At 38.6% G+C, this 21,427-nt stretch overlaps 1 protein-coding gene across 6 annotated transcripts in view; it reads right to left on the bottom strand.

Moving 5' to 3' along the window:
* The window catches only part of APP (amyloid beta precursor protein), a 244,591-nt gene that overhangs the window by 182,538 nt on the left and 40,626 nt on the right, over positions 1-21,427 (bottom strand). For all 6 annotated transcript variants that reach the window (XM_019729868.2, XM_019729863.2, XM_019729865.2 and 3 more), the window contains exon 2: positions 8,266-8,433. In XM_019729868.2, coding sequence (XP_019585427.1) covers positions 8,266-8,433 — 168 coding nt within the window. The remainder of the gene's footprint in view (positions 1-8,265; positions 8,434-21,427) is intronic.

Genomic DNA, 21,427 nt, shown 5'->3' with positions numbered 1-21,427 from the left:
GATGAATAATTTATATAGTTATTTTCAAGTTGTTTCCGTGATGGCAGCACTTTCTGCATCTAGTATAGAATGAAGGGAAGAAGCTGCTATTGAAAGGACCACAGAGGAAAATAATAATTGAGGGAATGTCTGTTGTGATCATCTGTGATTATACACAAACTATCCCAAAACTTAGTGGCTTCAAACAATAAATATTTCTTATCTCAGTTTCTGTGGGGTTAGGAACCTGGAAGTGGCTTAGCTGAGGGTTCAGAATGTCAGCTGCGGTCACATGAAGGCTTGATTAGGTTACAGGATCCACTTTCAACTGCTTCACTTCCATGCCTGTCCAGCTGGCTATTGGCAGGAGGCTTCAGTTCCTTGCCATGCCCGTGCCCACAGTGCTTCTTGGTGTCCTTATGACATGGCAGCTGACTTCCGCTATGGCAAAAGTATGCAAGGTAGAAGCCACAGGTCTTTAATGACCTAACCTCAAAAGTCACACACCATGATTTCTGTAATATCTTGTTGGTTTTACGAGCTTGGACAATTAAGTTCGCAAACTGATCCTATAAAAAGTGCTACATACCTCATTGCTGAATATCACTATGGTCACCTTCGAAGTACTCCCCCTGGGTAGCTATACACTGATGCCAGCGCCTAGTCCACCCTTCAAAGCAGTTTTGGAAATCTTTTTCTGGAATGGCCATCAGAGCTGTCATCATATTATCCTTGATGTTCAGAATGTCAAAAAAAAAAAAATCTTCCTTTCAATATTTCCTTTATCTTCAGGTAAAGAAAGAAGTCATTGGGGGCCAGACCATGTGAGTAGGGAGGGTGTTCCAATACAGTTATTTGTTTACTGGCTAAAAACTCCCTCACAGACAGTGCCGTGTGAGCTGGTGCACTTGTGATGCAAGAGCCATGAACTGTTGGTGAAAAGTTCAGGTCGTCTAACTTTTTCACGCAGCCTTTTCAGCACTTCCAAATAGTACACTTGGTTAACTGTCCAGTTGGTACAAATTTGTAATGCATAACCCGTTTGGTATCAAAAAAAGTTAGCAATATTATTGCAACAAGTTCGCGAATTTAATTGTCCAAACTGTTCTTATATGTCAGCCCTGCACATTGTGAAAGGCCTGCACATGTAGACACGACTCAGAGGAGGGAGGCAAGTATCACGGGGAGTCATCTTGAAAACTAACTACTATGTAATAATTTGGACTATCTCACAATTCTGTGGGTTGACTGGGCGATTCTTCTTTTTCACACAGTGGTGTCAGCTAGAGTACTTTCAGGGAAGATTGCAAAGTCCAACCTAGCCTTGCACACATGGCTGGTGCAGGCAGCTGGCTGGGAACTCAGGTAGGGCTACTGATTGAAACCCTCTGTTCTCTCCCATTTGGACTTGTCCACATGGCTGCCTTCCCAGAGCACAAAAGAAATTTCTTTGCCTTCTTAAGGCTTATACCCAGAACTGAACCTGTGTCACTCCCACTCCATTCTACTGGTTAAAGCAAGTCTTACGTCCAACCAATATTCCAGGGGAGGGTATAACTTCTGGAAGGCATAATTCCTCAGAAGCAAACCTCGTGTGAGCAGGTAGAGAGCAAACTCTGCAAGCTCTCTGGTCTCTTCTTATAAGGGCACTAATCCCATCACGAGGTGCCCACCCTCATGATCTCATTTAACCCCAATTACCTCCCAAAGGCCCCACTTCCAAATACCATCATGTTAGAGGTTACGGCTTCAATATATGAAATGGGGTTGGGAGGACACAAGCATTCGTATGATAGCAGTCCTCAATACACATTTGATGAAGAAAAGAAAGAAAATCCTCAAATTGTGCTGACTGTGCTAATAAAAGAAAAATACAAAGAAAGGCAAATATTTGAACGAAGACTGAGCAGAAGAAGCATTACTATGAGGACCAGGAAAGAGGAGGAAATATATGGGCACATAGAATTTGGAGGATTTGGGATAAAAATGCAGATTAAACAAGTAATTGATTTAAACCATAAGTTTATCTTCCCAATAAAACTTTATAAGGGCTTATAACCAGGAACAAAGGTAAAAGACTCAATTTTCACTTTTCTCCTTAATTTTCCCCTTGACCCACGACAGGACAGAAGAAATCAGGGAGCAAAAATGATAATATTTATAATAATAACAACAAAACTAACAGCAACACATGCAAATTGAGAGGAACCTGAGACTAAGACAGACTAGATAATTCATCAAAATAATATTTGACACATCATATTAAGCTAAGTGTCAACAAGTACAACGTGCAGCTTATATGGGGAAATCCTCTGAAAAAACAAATTTAACAAGTGAGTTACACTGGTTAGCAAAAAGTCAAAATGAGGTCATGGTCATGCGTTCCATTGATTTCCTTCTGTCCTAGGTCCAGAGAATGCTAACAGCTGCCTCTCTCACTCAGCCAGCTGTCTCTAAAACATCTGTGTTTTGGTCACAACAGGGACTGAGTAAGCACAAAGAGAAAAAAATTATTCACCACGATTGGGAGAAAAATAATCAGTAAATGAGTAGCACTGTAAATGGTAACTAATAGTAAAGGTTTCTGGTTTTTTTTTTTTTTAAGGAATTTGCATAATGATAGATGACAAAATATAGTGGATAAATATCTTCATCATGCTGAACAAAAATGCTCATTAACCTGGAATTCTATACTTAATTAAGTCATTGTTCAATAAGAACACCAACTTCTGGAAATAACTAAGGTGACAGATACACAAAAAAATAAATAAATAAAAGGAGGAATCACAATAAATAAGAATAGAGATGCTCTGGTAAAAGGATTGGCTGTAAACAATAAATTCACTTAAAGAGAGAACTTCCAACTACGGGAATTATGTCAAAAGAACAGACTGTCAAATTACAATGTTAAAAATACAGAAGTAACATAATTCACAGAACCTGTGAGAAGGGGAGGCAGAAAAAATCATGAATATTATTCCCTGTGGCTTTCAAGGAATCAATCAATACTGTCAAAAATAAAAACATGGAATTAAAAAGGAAAAGAATAAAAAGGAAAACTACCATTTTCCAATAACACAAAAAATTCAATCCGACAAATTATTCATTATTCTAATTATAGAAAAGAAAAATATCAAAATACCCACAAAGTGGGAAGTAGCAAGAAGACCCTAAAATATCAATAAGGAATATTCTAGGTAGTTCACGATGCATCATTCAATAGAAAATGTCCAACTCTGTTTAAAAGTTCTGAGGAAATATTTCCCCCCACCCATACTCTCCCCAAAGCTGGTTAAAGTTAGGATGTACTATGAATTCCCTCAGCCACCCACTCTCCAACCTATAAAACTTTGCTAATCCACGGTGTTTCTAAGCCCAGTATGTTGGACTGCGATCATATTTCTATTTTGCCCCCTGCCACCTTCATCCCTTCTCCCCACACCATGCGGCTCAGGTCTGTCTGTCAAACAGTGCACACACGCACATGGCAAATGCAGGCCAGTCCCAGCACTGAGTCCTTGTGCCAAAGGGAGATGTATGACCCAGGGCCCAGCAGAATCTCTCCTTGGAATTACAGTGCGCACTGGCAGAACGTACTTGGGAAGACAAGCTACTCCCAGAGCTACTGACTGCCATCTTTCCTGGCCTCCTAGAGGAAGCCCCTCTTAGCAGGAGAAAACGAGGTGAACATAAAGAACAGGCAGAAAACAAGAAGGACCCCAACAGAGAAATTCCAGGCAGCACTGAGTTTTAGTTCCAGTATTTGAAGACTGGATGCCTTCTGGATGCCTTCGTTAAAATTGTATACACTACCCCCACCCCAAGATCCTTCCCATCTGTGGGAGAAAATATCCTCCATGTGTAAGATGTTTAGTGGGTTCCATGTGTAAGATGTTTAGTTAGTCAGAAACTGGCTCTTTAACCCACCCTTACTACTTCCCCATCTTTTCATTTCCTTTCCCTTTTTTCCTCTCCTTTCTGAGACTCAGCCACTCACTTGTCCACTGGATTCCATTTCTCCCAATATACCTTAGCCTAGTTTTCATATAATAGACACCCACCCTTCCCACAGTTTAGCTTAAAGCTTCCTTTAGGCCAAATTCCTTTCCTTTAAAAAAACCCCACAAAGACACAACAAAAAACAAAGCCTTTCCCTTTTCCTAGCACTGCCCTCAAGCTCTAGGTCTACTCTCAGAGTCCACAGATGTCTTCACCATCCATTCATGTAACCTACTGCAGTTTCACTTCTAGTCCATTGAAATTGCTATCCCAAGATCAACAACGACCTTTTATTTGCCAAATTAGAACATTTTGTTATACAACAATGTCCAAAACTTAGAAATGGGCAAAAAAGATTAGTGGGTGTCGGTCTTAGCAGTCAAATGCAGGTGTCGTCTTCCAGAGCTTGAGGGTGGTGGGGAAAGAGGCTCAGATTCTACAGGGTGTGTTCTTCTCATTCACTGGCTATCGACTATGCTATTTTAGGGCTCCATAAGGGTAGGTACTGTAGAAACAAATAGCAACGCAAGTGTTTCCTGCCCCATGCAATACAGAGCAGATGACCTCTAGTTAGTTGTAAAATGAAGTTTGTTGGAGAAAGAATTTAAATCTCTCCAAGTCAAACTGGACTAGGTAGAACACCTTTCAAGTTACCTCATAAAATAATGAATTGAATAAAATCTTCGACGGGTGCTTACTTTGCAAGAGAGTGACGATTTTGCCTTGTCAAAACCTATACTTCAACTACTTTTGGTGTACACCACGCTGGACCTGTCATCACCTCCCACGTTCAGAAACCAATCTGGCTTGACATCCAACACATAACATCTCCTAGTTCTGATCTAGGTCTCTGGCCACTGCTCCTCCACTGATGCCATTCTTTCTCTTTGCTCCCCTGAAATGCTGCCAATTCCCCAAGGTTCTTTCCCAGGACTCTTCCCCAAAGGCATCATGAGAGTGAAATGCCAGGTAGCTGGCACTTTGTTAATGTTCAATAAAAGCTATTTGGTAGTAGCACTGTGATCATTGTCGCCATGTGCCATCCTCACATCGCCTGTTTTTATCTTGCTAACATTATTTGACAAGCCTTTCTCTCCCCTAGATCCCACTTTAGGTACAGGTCCTGTGTTCTACTCATCACTGCATCCTTAGCACCCAGAGATATATACTGTTTGGTGAAGAGAGAAGCATTGGGCTCTGAAAAGGTATTCATTACCTTGCATTAAAATATTTTTCATGGAAGATGTATTAAAAACGGCCCACATAATCCTGACTCCCAACCACCAGTAAAGGTCTGGAGATCTCTTCACTGCACCTTCCCTCTCCCACTTGTTAGATCGTGGGGTCTGAGACCTTTATAGCCCCGTCATTGGTGGCATGAGGTAAAGGGGGACGGCAGCACTGGTCCATGAAAATGAAACCTAATGGAAACGTAATGCCTATGTAATTTTAAATTCCATTGAAGCCACATTAAAAAATAAAAAGAAACGGGTAAAATTCGTTTTAATAAGATACATATTTACAATTTAGTAACAGATACCTGTTTAGAACAGTATATACAAAATGTCATTATTTTACTATGGAATCCATATAAAAATTCTTGATGTGACATTTTACATTGCTTCTTTAATGTAAATCTTCGAAACATGCTATCTGTCTTTTGCGTACAGCATGCACCAGTTTGTATGCTCCACATTTCTAGTGCTCAACTGCCACATGTCGCTAGTGGCTACTGTCCTGGAGAGCACAGCAGTGGAGGCTCCAGCAGGGTAGGCCCTGATGGCAATGAGGACTTGGGGACAGAGTGACAAAGCAAGAGGATGGCTTTTAGAAACACAAATCTGTCATTCCCTTCCTTTGGAAAATGAATACCTTCAATGACTTCCTGTTGTTACAGTTAAAGACCAAATTCATTAGAAGGGCTCACAAGGCCTGATGTTTGGGCCCTTTCTTAGTCTCCAGTCTAATGTCTGTCTAATCCATCTTAAGACTCTGGCCTGTGCATCATCCTCCAAGACCTCTGTGGGCGGTGAGCTGATGCAGGCAGATAATACCAGACTTCCAAGACAAAGGAGAAACCACCAAGGTGCTTACTCCCCTCCCCTTCCACTCCACAGCCACTAACAATCTGGCAAAGAGAGACTGAGAAGAACCACTCTGTGGCTTAGCCCTGAGACAGACAACAGACTGGAACAGGAAGTGAAGCTACCCAGGCACTCCTGGGATTTCTAAGTGCGGTGGAAATCAGGGTCATTCCCAAGGTCAAGGAGAGTAATTTGTATAGGGCCGTCATGCAAATGCAAAAATATTGCATTATTCCTAAGTAAAACAAAGGGAGGAAAAATTTAGATGCAAACTCTGATACACACATGAAAAGAACCACTCAATAGAAGACGATGATGTGGTCAAAGTCACTGACTAAATTTGAGTTCTAGCCTTTCTAAAAAAAAATTTATTTCACATTCAAAATGTATAATTTGTATGTATATCCAGAAGCATGCACACAGAGTTTCAATTTACCAAGGTCATAATCTATGTGCAAAATTGTACTAGAGGAACTCTTTAGTTGAATGTGAATTTTATTTCTAAAGAATATATTTTAGAAATGTCATAAATGGGCAAAAGTGAATAATCAACCCCTATTTAATAAATAAGCAGGCAGAATGTTTTGAAAAATATATTAAATATCACTTAAATACTAATGATTTCTACTTAAACATAGAGAATTATGTTTTCACATCATGATTCATATTCCTTGAAGATAAAAATCACTTGCTATATAATATATTGGGATATGTACACGCTATTTTGCTTCTCAAAACATAAAAGTTTATATTTAGAGACTGTCCTTTCTTAGAGTGCTACCAAAAATTATATACTTGTATATACATCGTGTGTGTGCGTGTGTGTATACAGAGGGTGCCAAAAAAATGTATACACATTTTAAGAAAGGAAAAAACTGTATTAAAATTGTAATAATCAATATACACCGATAACAAGTCATGTTTGACTTCTGCAATTACAAGAGGTGCTCAAAGTGGTTACCATCAGTGTCCAGACACTTCTGATTATGGTGAACTACTGCTTGAGCAATGTGGACCAAAGTGTTAATATCTCTTAAAATGTGTGTGTGTGTGTGTGTGTGTATTTCATTACATACTCAGTTTTGATCCAAGAAGGCTACAGGAAATTTTCTAGTACATAAAAGATTACAACAACAAAAAAATGTTGCCAGGCTATCTTGCTGTTTATATGATGGGTAAGGAATTTTCCTTTTCCAAAATGCGTAAGACTAATTCCTTTAAATGTTCTTAAAACATAAATAGTCACATGTCCTAAAATAGATAAGTGTCTAGTGAGTGAGGGATAAAATGCCTGGGACTCCAATGATTTTAAACTGCATTAATAAGGAAGGAATACCCTGTATGCAACAGCAAGGAAACTAGGAAGAATTATGCAAAAGACAGAGATCTCTACATATGGAGAGGCTGTGATTTCCAGCATATAAAAGTTATGTCAAAAGAGCAAAGTGGGGGTGGGGGGGTTCTAGAAGAGGATAAATAGGGCCAAATATATGGTGATGGAAGGAGAATTGACTCTGGGTGGTGAACACACAATGTGAGATATAGATGATGTATCACAGAATTGTACACCTGAAATCTATGTAACTTTATAAACAATTGTCACCCCAATAAACTTCAATAATAAAAAAAGGGCAAAGCGCACAACAGTGCATACAGAAAGAAAAATACAAAAAAACATTCTCTTTTGCAAAAAGGATAACTCAGGAACAATGAAAATGTTTATCAACAGAGGATGGGTGGCAAGTGAGATTTCTGAGTGTAACTGTTTATAGTTTCGATGTTTTAACAATGTGAACATTTTACTTTTTCATAAAGTAAAATTAATAAGGAGGGAAAACCTAGAACTGAATACAAACAGAAATAAATGAACTAAAATATATCAAATTGGCAACATAAAAAGAGGAAATTTAATTCTAGTCACTTTTGAACACAATACCTTGTCTGTATAGCGTAGTGGGATATATTTTAAAGATAACAGAAAAATGCCAACATAGCTTATATTTTACTCAGTTGGTTTATTGATGGTCATAACATAATTTTAAAAAACATTTATGAAGGTAGTACAGCAACTAAATATTATCAATGGTATAGTGACTCATGAGGAACAAAGATTTTCACTGCAAGCAATAAAACACAAATATTTAAGAAGTTACAAAAAAAAAAATAAATGCACGTGATCCAACATGAACCAGAGGGGACTTACTTCTTGGCAGTACTGTAGGATGCCCTCCTTGGTGCCAATGCAGGTCTTGGTCCCTGATGGATCTGGCTCCCACTTCCCATTCTGCACATTCATGTGCATGTTCAGTTTGCCACAGAACATGGCGACCTGGGGTTCCGCAAGCAGGCCGGCATTGCCATCAGTGGGCACCTGAAAAAACAAAGTTTCAGTTAGTTGTAGAAATCCATAGTTCTGGGGTACAGGTCAGGGGAAGGGCTGTAAAATGGAGTGTGGAACTAGACGACACTATCAAATATAGTTCTATTCTTGCTAATTCTCAATTATGACAGGCCTGCCTTCTGCATTCCTATCAGTTAAGTATTATGGATGCTACATACATCTCCCACCACCTTGATGTCTTCTTTTTTTAACATTGAAATGAAAACATTAGCAATATTAGGAGGCATGCATTCATTGAAAAGTTTATCCATTTTCACACAGCAGATTTTTGTGGTGTCTACTGGAAGGTTCTGACAATAAAATGTTTTTCTGTAACAGATATAATCACTTTGGAGGAAACCACATTCTCATAGTAACCTCCAACTGACTCACACAAAGAACAAGGCCAGGTCCTGTGTGATGATCAGGTCTGGGGGTGACGTATGTCACCTCTCAGAGCTGAAGGCACAGTCCTAGTATGCATTACAACTTAGCAAGTGACTCCATTATAATTTTTTGAGCAGAAAGACTACTGTACAATTCACCATGCTCAAATATAACAATATGTCAGCCATTAACTGGTTTTCCCCAGAGCATTTCCTGGTTATCACACTCTCGGCTTCAGAGTACATTAAGGGTGCTGCCGTCCCATCTTCCCAACCACAGAGCAAGGAGGCAACAAGGTCTCCTGCAGGGCCCAGCAGAGCGAGTGCCCCCCTGCTGTACGGGAAGCTCTCAATAGGTCTGAGCAAGTCCCACTCCAGGCAATGCACCATTTAACAAATAACTTGGAAAGGAACGCCCTCCTGTATTTCCAAACTGTCCTGCGCATAGGTATCACCTTAATGTAAATACCAGGAGTGCCAAAAATGTATACAAGTGGGCACTTTAATCAACGTTACTCAAGCAGTACTTCGCCGTAATCAGAAGTGTCTGGACGCTGATGGTAACCACTTTGAGCGCCTCTTGAAATTGCAGAAGTCAACTCTGTTCATCTTTTGTAATCGGTGTATATAGAGTATTACAATTTTAATAGTTTTCCTTTCTTAAAATGTATATATGGCACCCTTTGTATATTTTTTAAATATAAAGATTAGCTTTACTAAATGATTCGTTCACGTACATATTTTTAAAGGGGGAAATGGAAGTCCTGAAATATCTGTACTACCTCATTTAATAGGTTCTGATATCGACAAAAAAAAATCAGCAAGGGATGAAAAATAAATTCACAGAAGTAAAAATGTTATTCAAAACCAAGAAATCAACCGACATATTAAGCAAAATAATTCCAACTTCATTAAATTGAGCTGCTGAGGAAATAAATGTATGATATCCATGCCAAGAAGAGTTAACTTCCAACAGAAGCCATTCATGGAGTAGGGAACTGGATGATTCAATAATAACTTGTATCATTAAAAAAAATCGTTCACAGGAGGAAAAAAGAAAAAGAACTAAAATTGCACTGAGAGTTTTCACTTAAAGCAACATCTTCCTGACATTTCTCCCCATGGAGAGGTAAAAATAGATCAAACATTTGTCCATTCTAGTCATCTTCACATGTGCTTTGTTCAACCACAAGAGAGGATTTACGTCTTTAAAAAATAAATAAATAAAACTTGCATTGAACCCAGCTGAGCTCTGTCACAGGCCTGAGTGCAAACTCTTGGCAAAACCTTTAAAACCATGTTTCAGGCAATCGTTTCTACATTTTCAGTTCGACTTTGCAAGGCATATATAATTACCCTGTTTTCCTGAAAATAAGACCTAGTCGGTCAATCAGCTCTAACGCGTCTTTTGGAGCAAAAATTAACATAAGACCAGGTATTATATTTTGTATTGCATTATATTATATAAGACCCGGTCTTATTTTATTATAAATGGAAGACCTGGTCTTATAGTAAAATAAGACCGGGTCTTACATTAATTTTTGTTCCAAAAGACGTATTAGAGCTGATTGTCGGGCTAGGTCTTATTTTCCGGGAAACACGGTAACAAAATTCTGCCTCTATATTGCCAGAGGAGGCCACAGTATCACATTGTCAGGAACAATAGGTGGGACCCTTCAACTCCCCAATTTGGGTCCCTTGCCACCTCCAACGACTTCTAAGCCAGAAACTGAGAGGTTCATTCTCCAAAGATGCCGAGAAGCAGCCTAAGCAGAAGGCGCGATACACTTATGTTTCAACAGCTTTCCTGAGGGAATAAGAGGAAACTCAAACGTCTTGATCCTAAAAATGAGAATGCAAATTCTGCCAATTTTATTGAAATAAGTAGCAAGACAGTAACACCGTGGAAAACTCAAATAACAATCAGATACCTATAGATAAGGCCCTAAACTAGATGCTATGGAGGATATGAAATATATTTGTAATATATATAAAATATACGAATTTATATATAAAATAAGGCCTGTGCCCTCAAGGAATTTATAATCCAGTACTGGAATCTCCACGCTTTTTTTGTCAGTGCCTGCCCCTCATGTATCAGAGTTTGTCTGTGCAACGAATAGAAGACGGGAAAAATGATGTGTGACCTCCAAGGCAAGGTCATAAAGGGAACCACGCTTCTTCCCATCCCATCACGGGATGACTTGTTGTGGGGGACGTTAGCTGCCATGGTGTGACGTCACAGTCCTGTGGAGAGGCCCCTGTGTCCCAGTGAGGAGGAAACAATGTCTCCTGTGTACAGCGATGCGAGTGAGCCTGGAAACCAACTCCAACTTCAGTCAAGCCCTCACATGACTGCAGGGCTGGCTGACATGACTGAAACCTCAAGAGAGACCTGCAGCCAGAAACACCCCGAAGACACTCCCAAATTCCTGACCCACAGAAACCGAGATAATAAATGTTTGTTGTTTTAAACCAGTAAGTCTGGGGAACCTTTTAACACAGCAATAGATACCTAATATGCTCCTTCTTTTCTCCGGCTCCACAATACATCCATGAATAGCCTTTGATCTGCTCTGGAAAAACGAACAATAAACACTTTCCTCCATTCTACTTAACCTCTGAAGCAGGAGGTGTGCAAATTTTTTCTGCAAACGGCCAGACAGTAAGTAAATATTTTAGTAGGTTGAGTGCAAAAGTAACTGCGGTTTAAAAAAGTTAAAAGTAATTGCAAAAATCGTAATTACTTTTGCACCCACCTAATAGGTTTTTGTGAGCCATACAGTCTCTGTGGTAACAATGCAAAAACAGCCTGAGACAATATGCAAAATGGGGTGTGGCTGTTTTCCAATAAATTATTTACAAAACAGGCAGTATTGGTCAGTGGGCCAGATTTGGCCAGTGGCCAGTGGGCCAGTTTGTTGATCCCTGCTCTTAACAAAGCTTCTTCCAGTTTCTTTCAATTAAATCAGCTGGTGATTTGAACACTCCTTGTTACCACCTTCTAGCCTGCTTCTTACACCCCCTGAGATCTGGTTTACATTCCCACCGGTCAACTCAAACTGCTTTCTCAAAAGTTACTCTGACTTCCTAGCTGAGAAACCAAACAGGCTTTTTCTTCAGGACCTGTCACTTTTCCCCTCTTGGCCATATATGAACTCGTCCTTGGATGTCTTTTCCCCTGGCTTCTGTCCCAGTGAACTATCCTGGCTTTCCTTACTTAGTTCTGATTATGCCATCATTAACTAGCAGTCCTCCAATCACAGCATAGGACAGTCCTAAAGACTGGGCCACAGCTTTCATCTACTTCAAAAGGTCTTGGTGATCTCACTTTCTCAACTCCTCACTGCAGAGAGGCAACCCCAAAATAACAACAATAACAATAAAATATGGCAGCGGCTAACCTTTCTTGCTTTATTCAGTAAGTCTGAGTATGTAACACATACTAGGCACTGATGTACTTCTGAGGACAAAGCAATAACTCAGGCCAAGTCCTTGACCTAACAATAAGGATGACCAACCATCATCCCAGGGTGTCTAGGGAGAAGGGGTTTCCAGGTGAGACTTTTAGTGCCCAAACCTGAAAAGTCCCTGGCAAGCTCAGACAACTGGTCACCCTACCTGACAAACACATCAAATAAATGCTTCTCCATTTTCTCCTACCTTGACTTCTAACTTCTTTTTGTTTCATCTATTTCCTGGTCATCCTTTCCTCTTCTTGACTTTACAGTTATTTTAACACCATCTGTTTGCATGTTTGTAACACTGACTAGCGAATGATAATCCTTTTCATATCTCTTCAAATGAATTGATTATGGCTGTTGTATTACTAGAGAACACCTTTAATTGTGCCCTCTTCATTTTTCCCAATGGAAGTCAAGATCAGAAAATATATGCTTCAGTACCTTTTGGGTTTTCAGCAAAATGAGATCTAATATTAAGCAGTGATCATTAACATGCCCTATTTTCTAAAGTGGAGATTGTTGAATAGTTAAAATTTTGATCCCATAATAATTAGGGCAAATTATTATACGAGAAATTTAAAAATTGGCTGTGTGTATACATCTGTTACATTTGACCTTACAAGAGGCCCTTCACAAATAAATACTTAAACCACACAATAAGACATGTTTATCAGGCAAAAATTCTTTCACAAACCAACACCAAGTGTATACAAGACGATCAGAACAATTTTGGGGGAGATACAAATTGAACCAGAAGCTCTTCTATTCTTACTGAAGACCACCTGCAAAGAATTCCACATTTTAAGTAACAAAACCCTGCTCAGTTAATTAAAACAAGACAAGTAACCCACAAGATCCTTTAAGGAAAAAGCCTGCTTGCTAGGAACAGTTCAATATCTGGCATTCAGCCAGAAGGAAACTATCCTCAGCCAAGGTGGTCAGTCGTATAGGAGATAATACTTAGCCATCCATGGGCCCAAAGGTTTACTCAAATCCCTTTTTCTGAATGAAGCCTCAAAGAAATGGCTTAATATGTACACAGGGTCCTCTGGAGGACTGGTTAGTATAGACACTCTTAAAAGTGAAACCTTTGAGTCTTACAAGTTATTTACTGCCAGTGAAAATGCATCCTGTCAACGTCATCGTAAAGAGGTATTCTTAACTTTTTAAAAACATTTCTCTTTTTCATAGAAAAGAAATGCAAATGCTTTGGTGGATGGGAAATGTAACCACTTAAATAACTTACATTTTAATGTTGTTTTCATCTTTTAACAGTTTCTCAGGTAACTCAAGGTGACTTTGCAAAAACCTAAGACAACACCTAAAAGCTTAGAACCCTGGAAGAACTGGCCATTCATGGTCCTTTCATTTCTGAGAAACTGAAGATGAAGGTAATTATTGTCAATTGAATGACTTTCCACTGACATCATGGGCCTCGAGATGCTTTCCCATGGGAAAAGTGTCCAATGACAATGAACAAAATAACTGGCTAAAACAATGGAGCATCAATACACACTGCCTCAAAATCAAGAGGCTATTTACAGAACGCTCTGCACTACAGAGCTATAAATATTCCATGTAAAAATGCTGCAACTCTTCTATAAACAATCATTTGCTACCAGAAAAATATTTAAAGGTCACAATATAGAGAATACTGAAGTGAACATGGACTTTCCAAAGCAAGTTCACTCAAAAAAAAACACACCAAAACGGCTTTTAAAAGGCTAAAGGGAAATTAAAATAAACAAATATAATCATATACACCTCACTCTGGGACAGTCTGCATAAATGAACTAGGAAACCTACAGCTAGAAGCTGCCATTTACAAGTGCAAAACCAGTTTCTCCAGCTGTTGTTCAAACTGGGTGTTCCCTCTCCCTCCAAAGTTTCTCTCTTTATTATCATCAAGGAGATCAAAATTCCTTATAGAGCAGGCTTGGCAGCATTCCTCCCCACACAGTCCCCACTAAAAGGGAAAAGGGAACAAGGAGCTCTGTGTTTCACTGGCTGCAAAGCCTCACTTGGCGAGGAAAAGCATAGATCCATAGCTTAGTTGCATCCATGGATTTATGTAATTTTAAGGTTTGTAGCTAATAAAAACCATCTGGTTTCTGCATTGGAACAGACTTCTCACCAGTCTGAATAGTTGGCCTCATATAGTGGAGAACTTGGTACTTTTTAATCAGTTCACAATTTCCTCGGGATTGGATTCTTGTACGTATAGCATCTTTTAAAAAACACAGTGATACTATTTCTATCACATCCATGGTTTCCTCCCATAAATAGTTTTTCCTTAACCTGGACGTAATTTAGCTATACCCCAGAAAAATGCTTTTAAATTTTTTGTTTGTTTATTTACGTTCTACCCTCTTAGCAAATTTCAGTTATGCAATACAGTGTTGGCCACTATAGTCACCAAGTCTAAATTTCATTTTAAAACAAATTTTGCATTTTCAATATAATCAACTGTCCTTTAGAATCACAATCTAGAAGATTTGAGAGTGAATCCCTTTCAAGAGGGAAGTAAGCATCACTTAGTACTTCATAAATTCATTTTCATTCTGCAAAGACTGTCCAGTTTTCCTTTAAATGCAAAAAAAAAAAAATCTTAAACAGAACATCTGCAATTGCCCATTTTATCTCTAACAGAGGAGAACTAAATTTAAAATTGGAACTACAGAACTGGAGGAATCTGTAAAATCATCCATCCCAACTCTAAAGAGAAGGAAAAGGCTGGTTAGGATTTGTCCAAGGTCACACAATTAGGAAGCAGAGATGGGAGCTGGACTGAGTCCATCAAGGGTTTTGTTGACGTGACCAGGCTAACTCTCAAATTAAGACAGAAAATTGCAATTTTCCAAGGTTTTCCCCTTGTGTGTGTGTGTCTGTGTGTGTGTGTGTTGAGGAAAAATGGAGAAGCTAGTCACAGCATACAGAAAAATGAAATGCAGTTACTGAAACTGTCTATACACAGCTTCAATTTACCTGTGCACAATCAGCCACGCTCATCACATCCACTTTTTGCTGCACAACTATTTCAGAGCTCAAATTTCAGGCTGAAAACGATTTGCCACCAAAGTGAATCAAGAAAGAAAAAAACATTCCTTTCAGAGACCTAATCCACATTATTTCACTCCTTGAAATTTGACATTGGGGGCACTGTTGACTTGGCTTCAAATGACAAGTTATTGCTTCTTGATGAGTACATGGCCTCTGTCGATACTGATCAAGTTAATTCTTATGTAGGGACCCATAAAATGGAGGCAGCCCCAGTGGCCTGGCCCACATCACAAATCTAAACCCAAGTCAGCCAGCAGTTAAGGGAAAGACCCGTCAAGGAAACCTGACATACACCAATCACAATTCTCCAACTCAGAAAATAGGACCTGTTAGCCTTATAAGAAAATCCATGACCCCGTACATAGCCAAACATGCCTGTTTCCACATCGCCTGTCCTAACACTCTTTAGAAAACTCACTCTTGCCCCAAATCCCTCAGAACAATCCTCCGCTGCTTGTGAGACACTACTCCCCCCACCTGTGGATTATTTACCCCTGAACAAAGGAGTGACTCATTAATAAATTTTTTTAGTTTTGTCATTTGACAATATCAATTTTTTCTTTCTGCTCTAAAGGTAGATGTTCTAAAGTTGACCCAAAACTCCTTCCATCTCCTTCCTCTCTTTCTACAACGCTGGTAAAAAATTCTTGTTGCTGATGCCCAGTAGGAAATCCAGGGTTGTCTAAACAGAATTTTTTGTTATTCAACACTCACAAAATTACCAATGTTAAAAGCATGAATTTAAAAAAAAAAAGCATGAATTTTTGCAGGCCCAAGAAAGAGTGATGTCCACTGGCCAGAAGAGACACAAACCTGGAATTTTTTTTAAAAAAGAGCTTCATGCATGGCAACCAAACTATTTGCCTAAAAAGTAGTTTTTGATTCAATTCATGTCTAAAAAAAGTTTTTGATCCAATTAATGTCTATTTAATCCTCAACACTAAATGTTCTATATTTTAACTGCATACATATATGCATGATATAGATATATATTTACGTATATATAAATCATATATATAATATATATAATTGTGTCTAATGTGCCCTTACATGGATACAGTCAAATTCTTTTCAAATCACTGATGTAGAAATGGTTTCTCTCTTTAGTTCTGTCTTTAACTGGAAGTTTTACTAGCATGTTTCATATAGCCACCATGTAACCCATACAATATCATAACATGTTTACTATTTTGACTACCTCAGTACTGCTATATCTCATCAGCCTTGACCTTCTGTACACGGAGATAGGAAAAGAGTTAACGGTAAAAATCGAAGAGTCTGCTTAGGCCTTTCCCTTCATGGTCTCATTTGACTCTCAGACTCTCAGAAGAACCAAGATAAGGCACCTCCACATCTCTTTAGATAATCAGAAAGGCTCAAAACCTGCCTAGGCGGTTATTTCAAAGTCCACACCTGCTTTTTTCATAAGAGGCCAGTTAGCATTCCAGCTACTAGTTCTCACGCGTTGTTATTTTTAAATCTTGAATGTTTTTTTCAAATAACTTTTCTCCTGTGGTAGTAGTATTTTATAGTTCTTTGCTACTGGCTTTTAAAAAAGCATTTTTAGAGCAAGTGAAGGGGGAAGCAAATCCACAGTTTAAATGTTTAACCTGCATTTCTTAAATTTAAATCACTAGATATTAACATCTAGTAACTTGGCAGCTTCCTCTTTAAGAAATCTCCCCTGAAATGCACATACAAAACTTTCTACTAAATTAGTTATTTCCTTAAATTAGAAGCAGCTAACTGAATATGCAAAGTAGGGATCTGGAATCCTCAACATTTCAACTGTCAGTGCACATTCATCAACCCTTAGCTTATTTAATCTACATTTTCTAATTTTTCAACAGTGAGCATATATCCACCTATATATATCCCTGCATATATGACTACTGTAGAATTACAGTATAGTATGTAGTGGTAGTGCTGATAGCAGTACTGCGCACACACACACACACACACACACACACACACAAGTTTACTGGTTGAGATCAATTATAGCAAATCTTAAATGACAGTGCTTTCCTAAAAATCTCATTCTAGAGCTTTTGCACTTAAGTCACGTTGCTAACAAGCTGGCCGATTCAGAAACTGGGCTCCTCAGAGATGCTAGTTTGAATGGCATTCATTGTAAAGAAATTTGATGGTAGCAAATGAACAATTTTCCAGTATGATTTTCACTAGTTCTGACAGCTCTTGCATGTAGCACATAATACAACACAGAAAAATCCAATTCTATTACTCCTCTCCATTTTAGATACAAGAGATATTCTATATATGTTCAATTTCTGAAGTTCTATTGTTTTCTAGCATATCTGGCCAAGTTCAGCTAACGCACAGGCTTGTAAGCTATAATAAATGGTTATTATTGTAAGGCACGGAATTTTGGGGTGGTTCTGGCTATGTAGCATTATCACATCGAGAGAAACTTATACAGGCATAGATTTGATAGGCATAACTAACATTAAGTGATAGAATCCGGGTTGAAAATTACTTCAGAATGTAGGAACATTTTCAAATTGAATTTTTAAAGTATATACATACAAGACTCTGTATTTTGTTTGAAATAATTTTTTGAAGTAGTACAGGACAGGAAAGGCACAGCTGGGTAGGATAAATTTCCAAAGGTTTCATGAGATAAAAATGAAAAAGGAAGGAAGGAAGCAAGGAAGGAAACAAGCTAATGCATCCTTATTCTTTACAAATAGGGAGCCCCAGATGATTATAGGAAATCTTGCTGTGTCAAATCACATCTAGAATAATGTAGCATTCACATTTTTAGATAAATACTAAATAATTACCTTGGAAGGAAACAAAATTTTATCAGGACAAATTTTATTAAGTGTTAATTTTATCAAAACAAACTTTATCAAATTGTATCCTTTTTTGGCTTGAACAACAGGAATTCATTTCCTCACTGTTCTGGAAGTTAGGAGTCCAAGTTCAAGCAGGGTTGGGTTCTTCTGAGGGCTTCTCTCCTAGGCTAGTAAATCTCCACCTTTTTTCAAATTTTATAGAAAATAGGAGAAAAATAAGGGTGGAAGACATCTGAAGGCAAATCCCAAGGACGAGCCTGAGATGTAAACGGCAATGATGGAGACTGGTTGCGAGGAACCTCCTGAGATGGTGAGTCCCAAGAGTAGCCACTTAAATAGATGGATAACCATCTATCAGGGTTTCAGAAGTGGTCCCGCAATTGGGCGGGAAGTTCGATGAGGTTAACAGCTTTCCAAAGTTTTTAAGCAGTAGGACCTAGTGCTCAAATAAAATTGTGTGAAACCCTCACAGCTGTGCAATCGTCAACTCAGCGACACACAGCTTGTGAAGCACTGGTCTGCCCGAAAATCGATTTTTCAGTCTTTTCTATCATTCACCTATGGGACTTCGTGCTCAAAAATCTCTGCTCCCTTCTGCATTTGTGCAGAGCTCTGTATTCTGGAAACCTCTCCTCCCTTACCTAGCTTAAGAAAATGACTATACTGTTGAGTACCCCGGACCTGTACTGTCTGATAGAGCGAGCAATAGCCATACGTGCTTTCTTAGCCCTTGACATGTAGCCAGTTCACATGAGGAATTGAATTTTTCATTTAATTTAAAAGTAATTAATGCACATGTAAAACTTTAAATTTGGAAAATGTATTACAGAAAAACTTTCAAGCACATTTAAAACAACTTGGGCAAGTAAATCTACTTTTTTGACTGTAATTTAATGAACCTTAAACGTCAATTTTTTCCAATGAAAATTTAGTGTCCCAATTGAGACTGTGATGACTTAGTACGAAAGATATGTTGTAAGATACCTTATTAATAATTTTTATGCTGCAATGATTATCATTGGGTTAAATAAAACATCACTAAAATTTATTTTAATTCTTTATTTTTACTTTTTTTGATGTGGCTCCTAGAAAGCTTGTAATTACACATGTGGCTTATATTTCTATCAAACAGGGCTTCCCTAAACATGGCAGACAGAAGCCAGCACAAAATTTACAACACAATAAATTGTGCTCATGTCAACATATTCCCCATTTGCCTTTTATTAATCTTATTGTATACTTGTCACTACCTCTTAGTCTTTATACACCCTTAGGAAGTCAGGACTTCAGTTTGACTGGCAGTTTGGCTGGCACAGACCACACTTATATCCAGAAACAGGATAAATATTTGATATTTAATGTATTATAGGAGATGCAGATCAGATAAGAAAATGGCTCCTCTACGGACACATGAGTCATATCTCTTGCTTTTATCTTCTAGAACTAGAGAAAAAGGATAGGAGGAAATAAGACAATAGTCTAAACACATGCAGTGATGCTTTTAAGGGGATGGAAATCAATTATTGGCTCTCTAAATCTGACTGATATTGTAGGCCTCTGAACTTTTTTTATATGCCTGTAAATAATAACCACTTTGTTTAGGTGCACAGGTTTTCTTTCTTTTATTAAATATATTTTGTTTTCACTCAATAAGCATTTCAAAGGAAATATTTAAAATCTGAGAAGTTTAATGCTATTAATTAGACCATGCCCCTTTCACAGTTTACATGTGGTTGTGAGAATACAAAATCTTTTTCTAATTACATTTCGTCCAGCAAAGGACATGAAATTTCATCACCAAACACACACGCCACTAACATCACAGTTCACCAAGCGGTATTATGTCCTTGCATCACACAGCAGTAACGGTTCTTGCCACACACAGCCCCAGCCAGCCCAGCCTGCTCTAGGAGGCAGATGTGTGTGCAGAGAAGCGGGTGGGGTGAGAAATAGGGGGGCATGGAGTTCTGGAATGCTGGGTCAAGCACTTCAGGCATTTGATACCGCACATTGAGATCATACCAGATTTCTCCCAGGTGGCATCAAACAAGTCCTGAAATTAAAGCCTCAATGTCACCTGGGTTTAGTGCCCAGACAGAGCCAAGTAAGTGGAATCATTATACGCTAAACATGTAATTTATTTTCTTGCCTGGGAATATACTATCTCCACATAATTTGCAAGCTAAATTGTTATCACTGTTCCTCTTCTCAACATAAGACTATGGAAGTTGCCATGACATTTGTGATACCTCACTCATCCCCTGGCAAATGCACTTATCATGTATGCAATATCATATTTATTATCCAATGACATGGCTCTAAAAGCGACTTTTACTTTATCAATAGCACTTATAATGACTTGCTAGAGCATAAAGCTTATGCTGACATGCCTAAGATACAAGTAAGTACAAATTCAAGTTTTTCAGTTCTATTTTTTTCCTCTTTATTTCTTCTCAACATACCCACTGCAGTGTTGACTGAAATGTATAGTATAGAAGAAAAAAAGAACCAAGGGATCATTACCTGAAGAACAGAAGTCTTTGAATAAGCTGCAGGTGGGGAAAAAACAGGAAAACAACCTTCCAAGAGAGGTAGGAGGTTTATAAAGGGAGCCACTTTATCATTTAGTTAGAACATGTACGGGGGACCATACTCACACAGCTGCCATCTTTGAGTTACCCATACTAATTGGACAAGGAAAAAAAGGGCGTATTTCTCTACCTGTTGTCAGCTCAAAAATTCCGTGTTTCCCCGAAAATAAGACCTAGCCGGACAATCAGCTCCAGTGCACCTCTTGGAGCAAAAATTAATATAAGACCCAGTCTTATTTTACTATAAGACCGGATCTTATATAATATAATATACAAGACCGGGTCTTGTATTAATTTTTGCTCCAAAAGAAGCATTAGAGCTGATTGTCCAGCTAGGTCTTACTTTCGGGGAAACACGGTGTTTTCCTTTATACCCTCTACCAGACTATCAGGCTTCAGGCCATTGTAGAACCAAGTAGGTGAGAAGACAATTAGGACTAGAATGGGGAGAGTTGGCTACTGGGATTCCTAGTCTTGGGCTGCAGTAAGGAAGCCTGTACACATATCTGGGCCTGGTTCATTCCAGACTGTCCATATCCTTTCATATCGCTATAATTTCTAGTACTAAAATGGTACGAAAATACTAATAAGGCTGACGACCTTTATAGAGATGCTCATTTTCCAGGTACGTTAAGATACAATACTGTCTTTCAGTGTACATTAAAATC

This window comes from Rhinolophus sinicus, linkage group LG01, assembly GCF_036562045.2.
Source record: "Rhinolophus sinicus isolate RSC01 linkage group LG01, ASM3656204v1, whole genome shotgun sequence".
Classification (NCBI taxonomy): Eukaryota; Metazoa; Chordata; class Mammalia; order Chiroptera; family Rhinolophidae; genus Rhinolophus; species Rhinolophus sinicus.
This window is presented reverse-complemented; position numbering and strand designations above follow the sequence as displayed.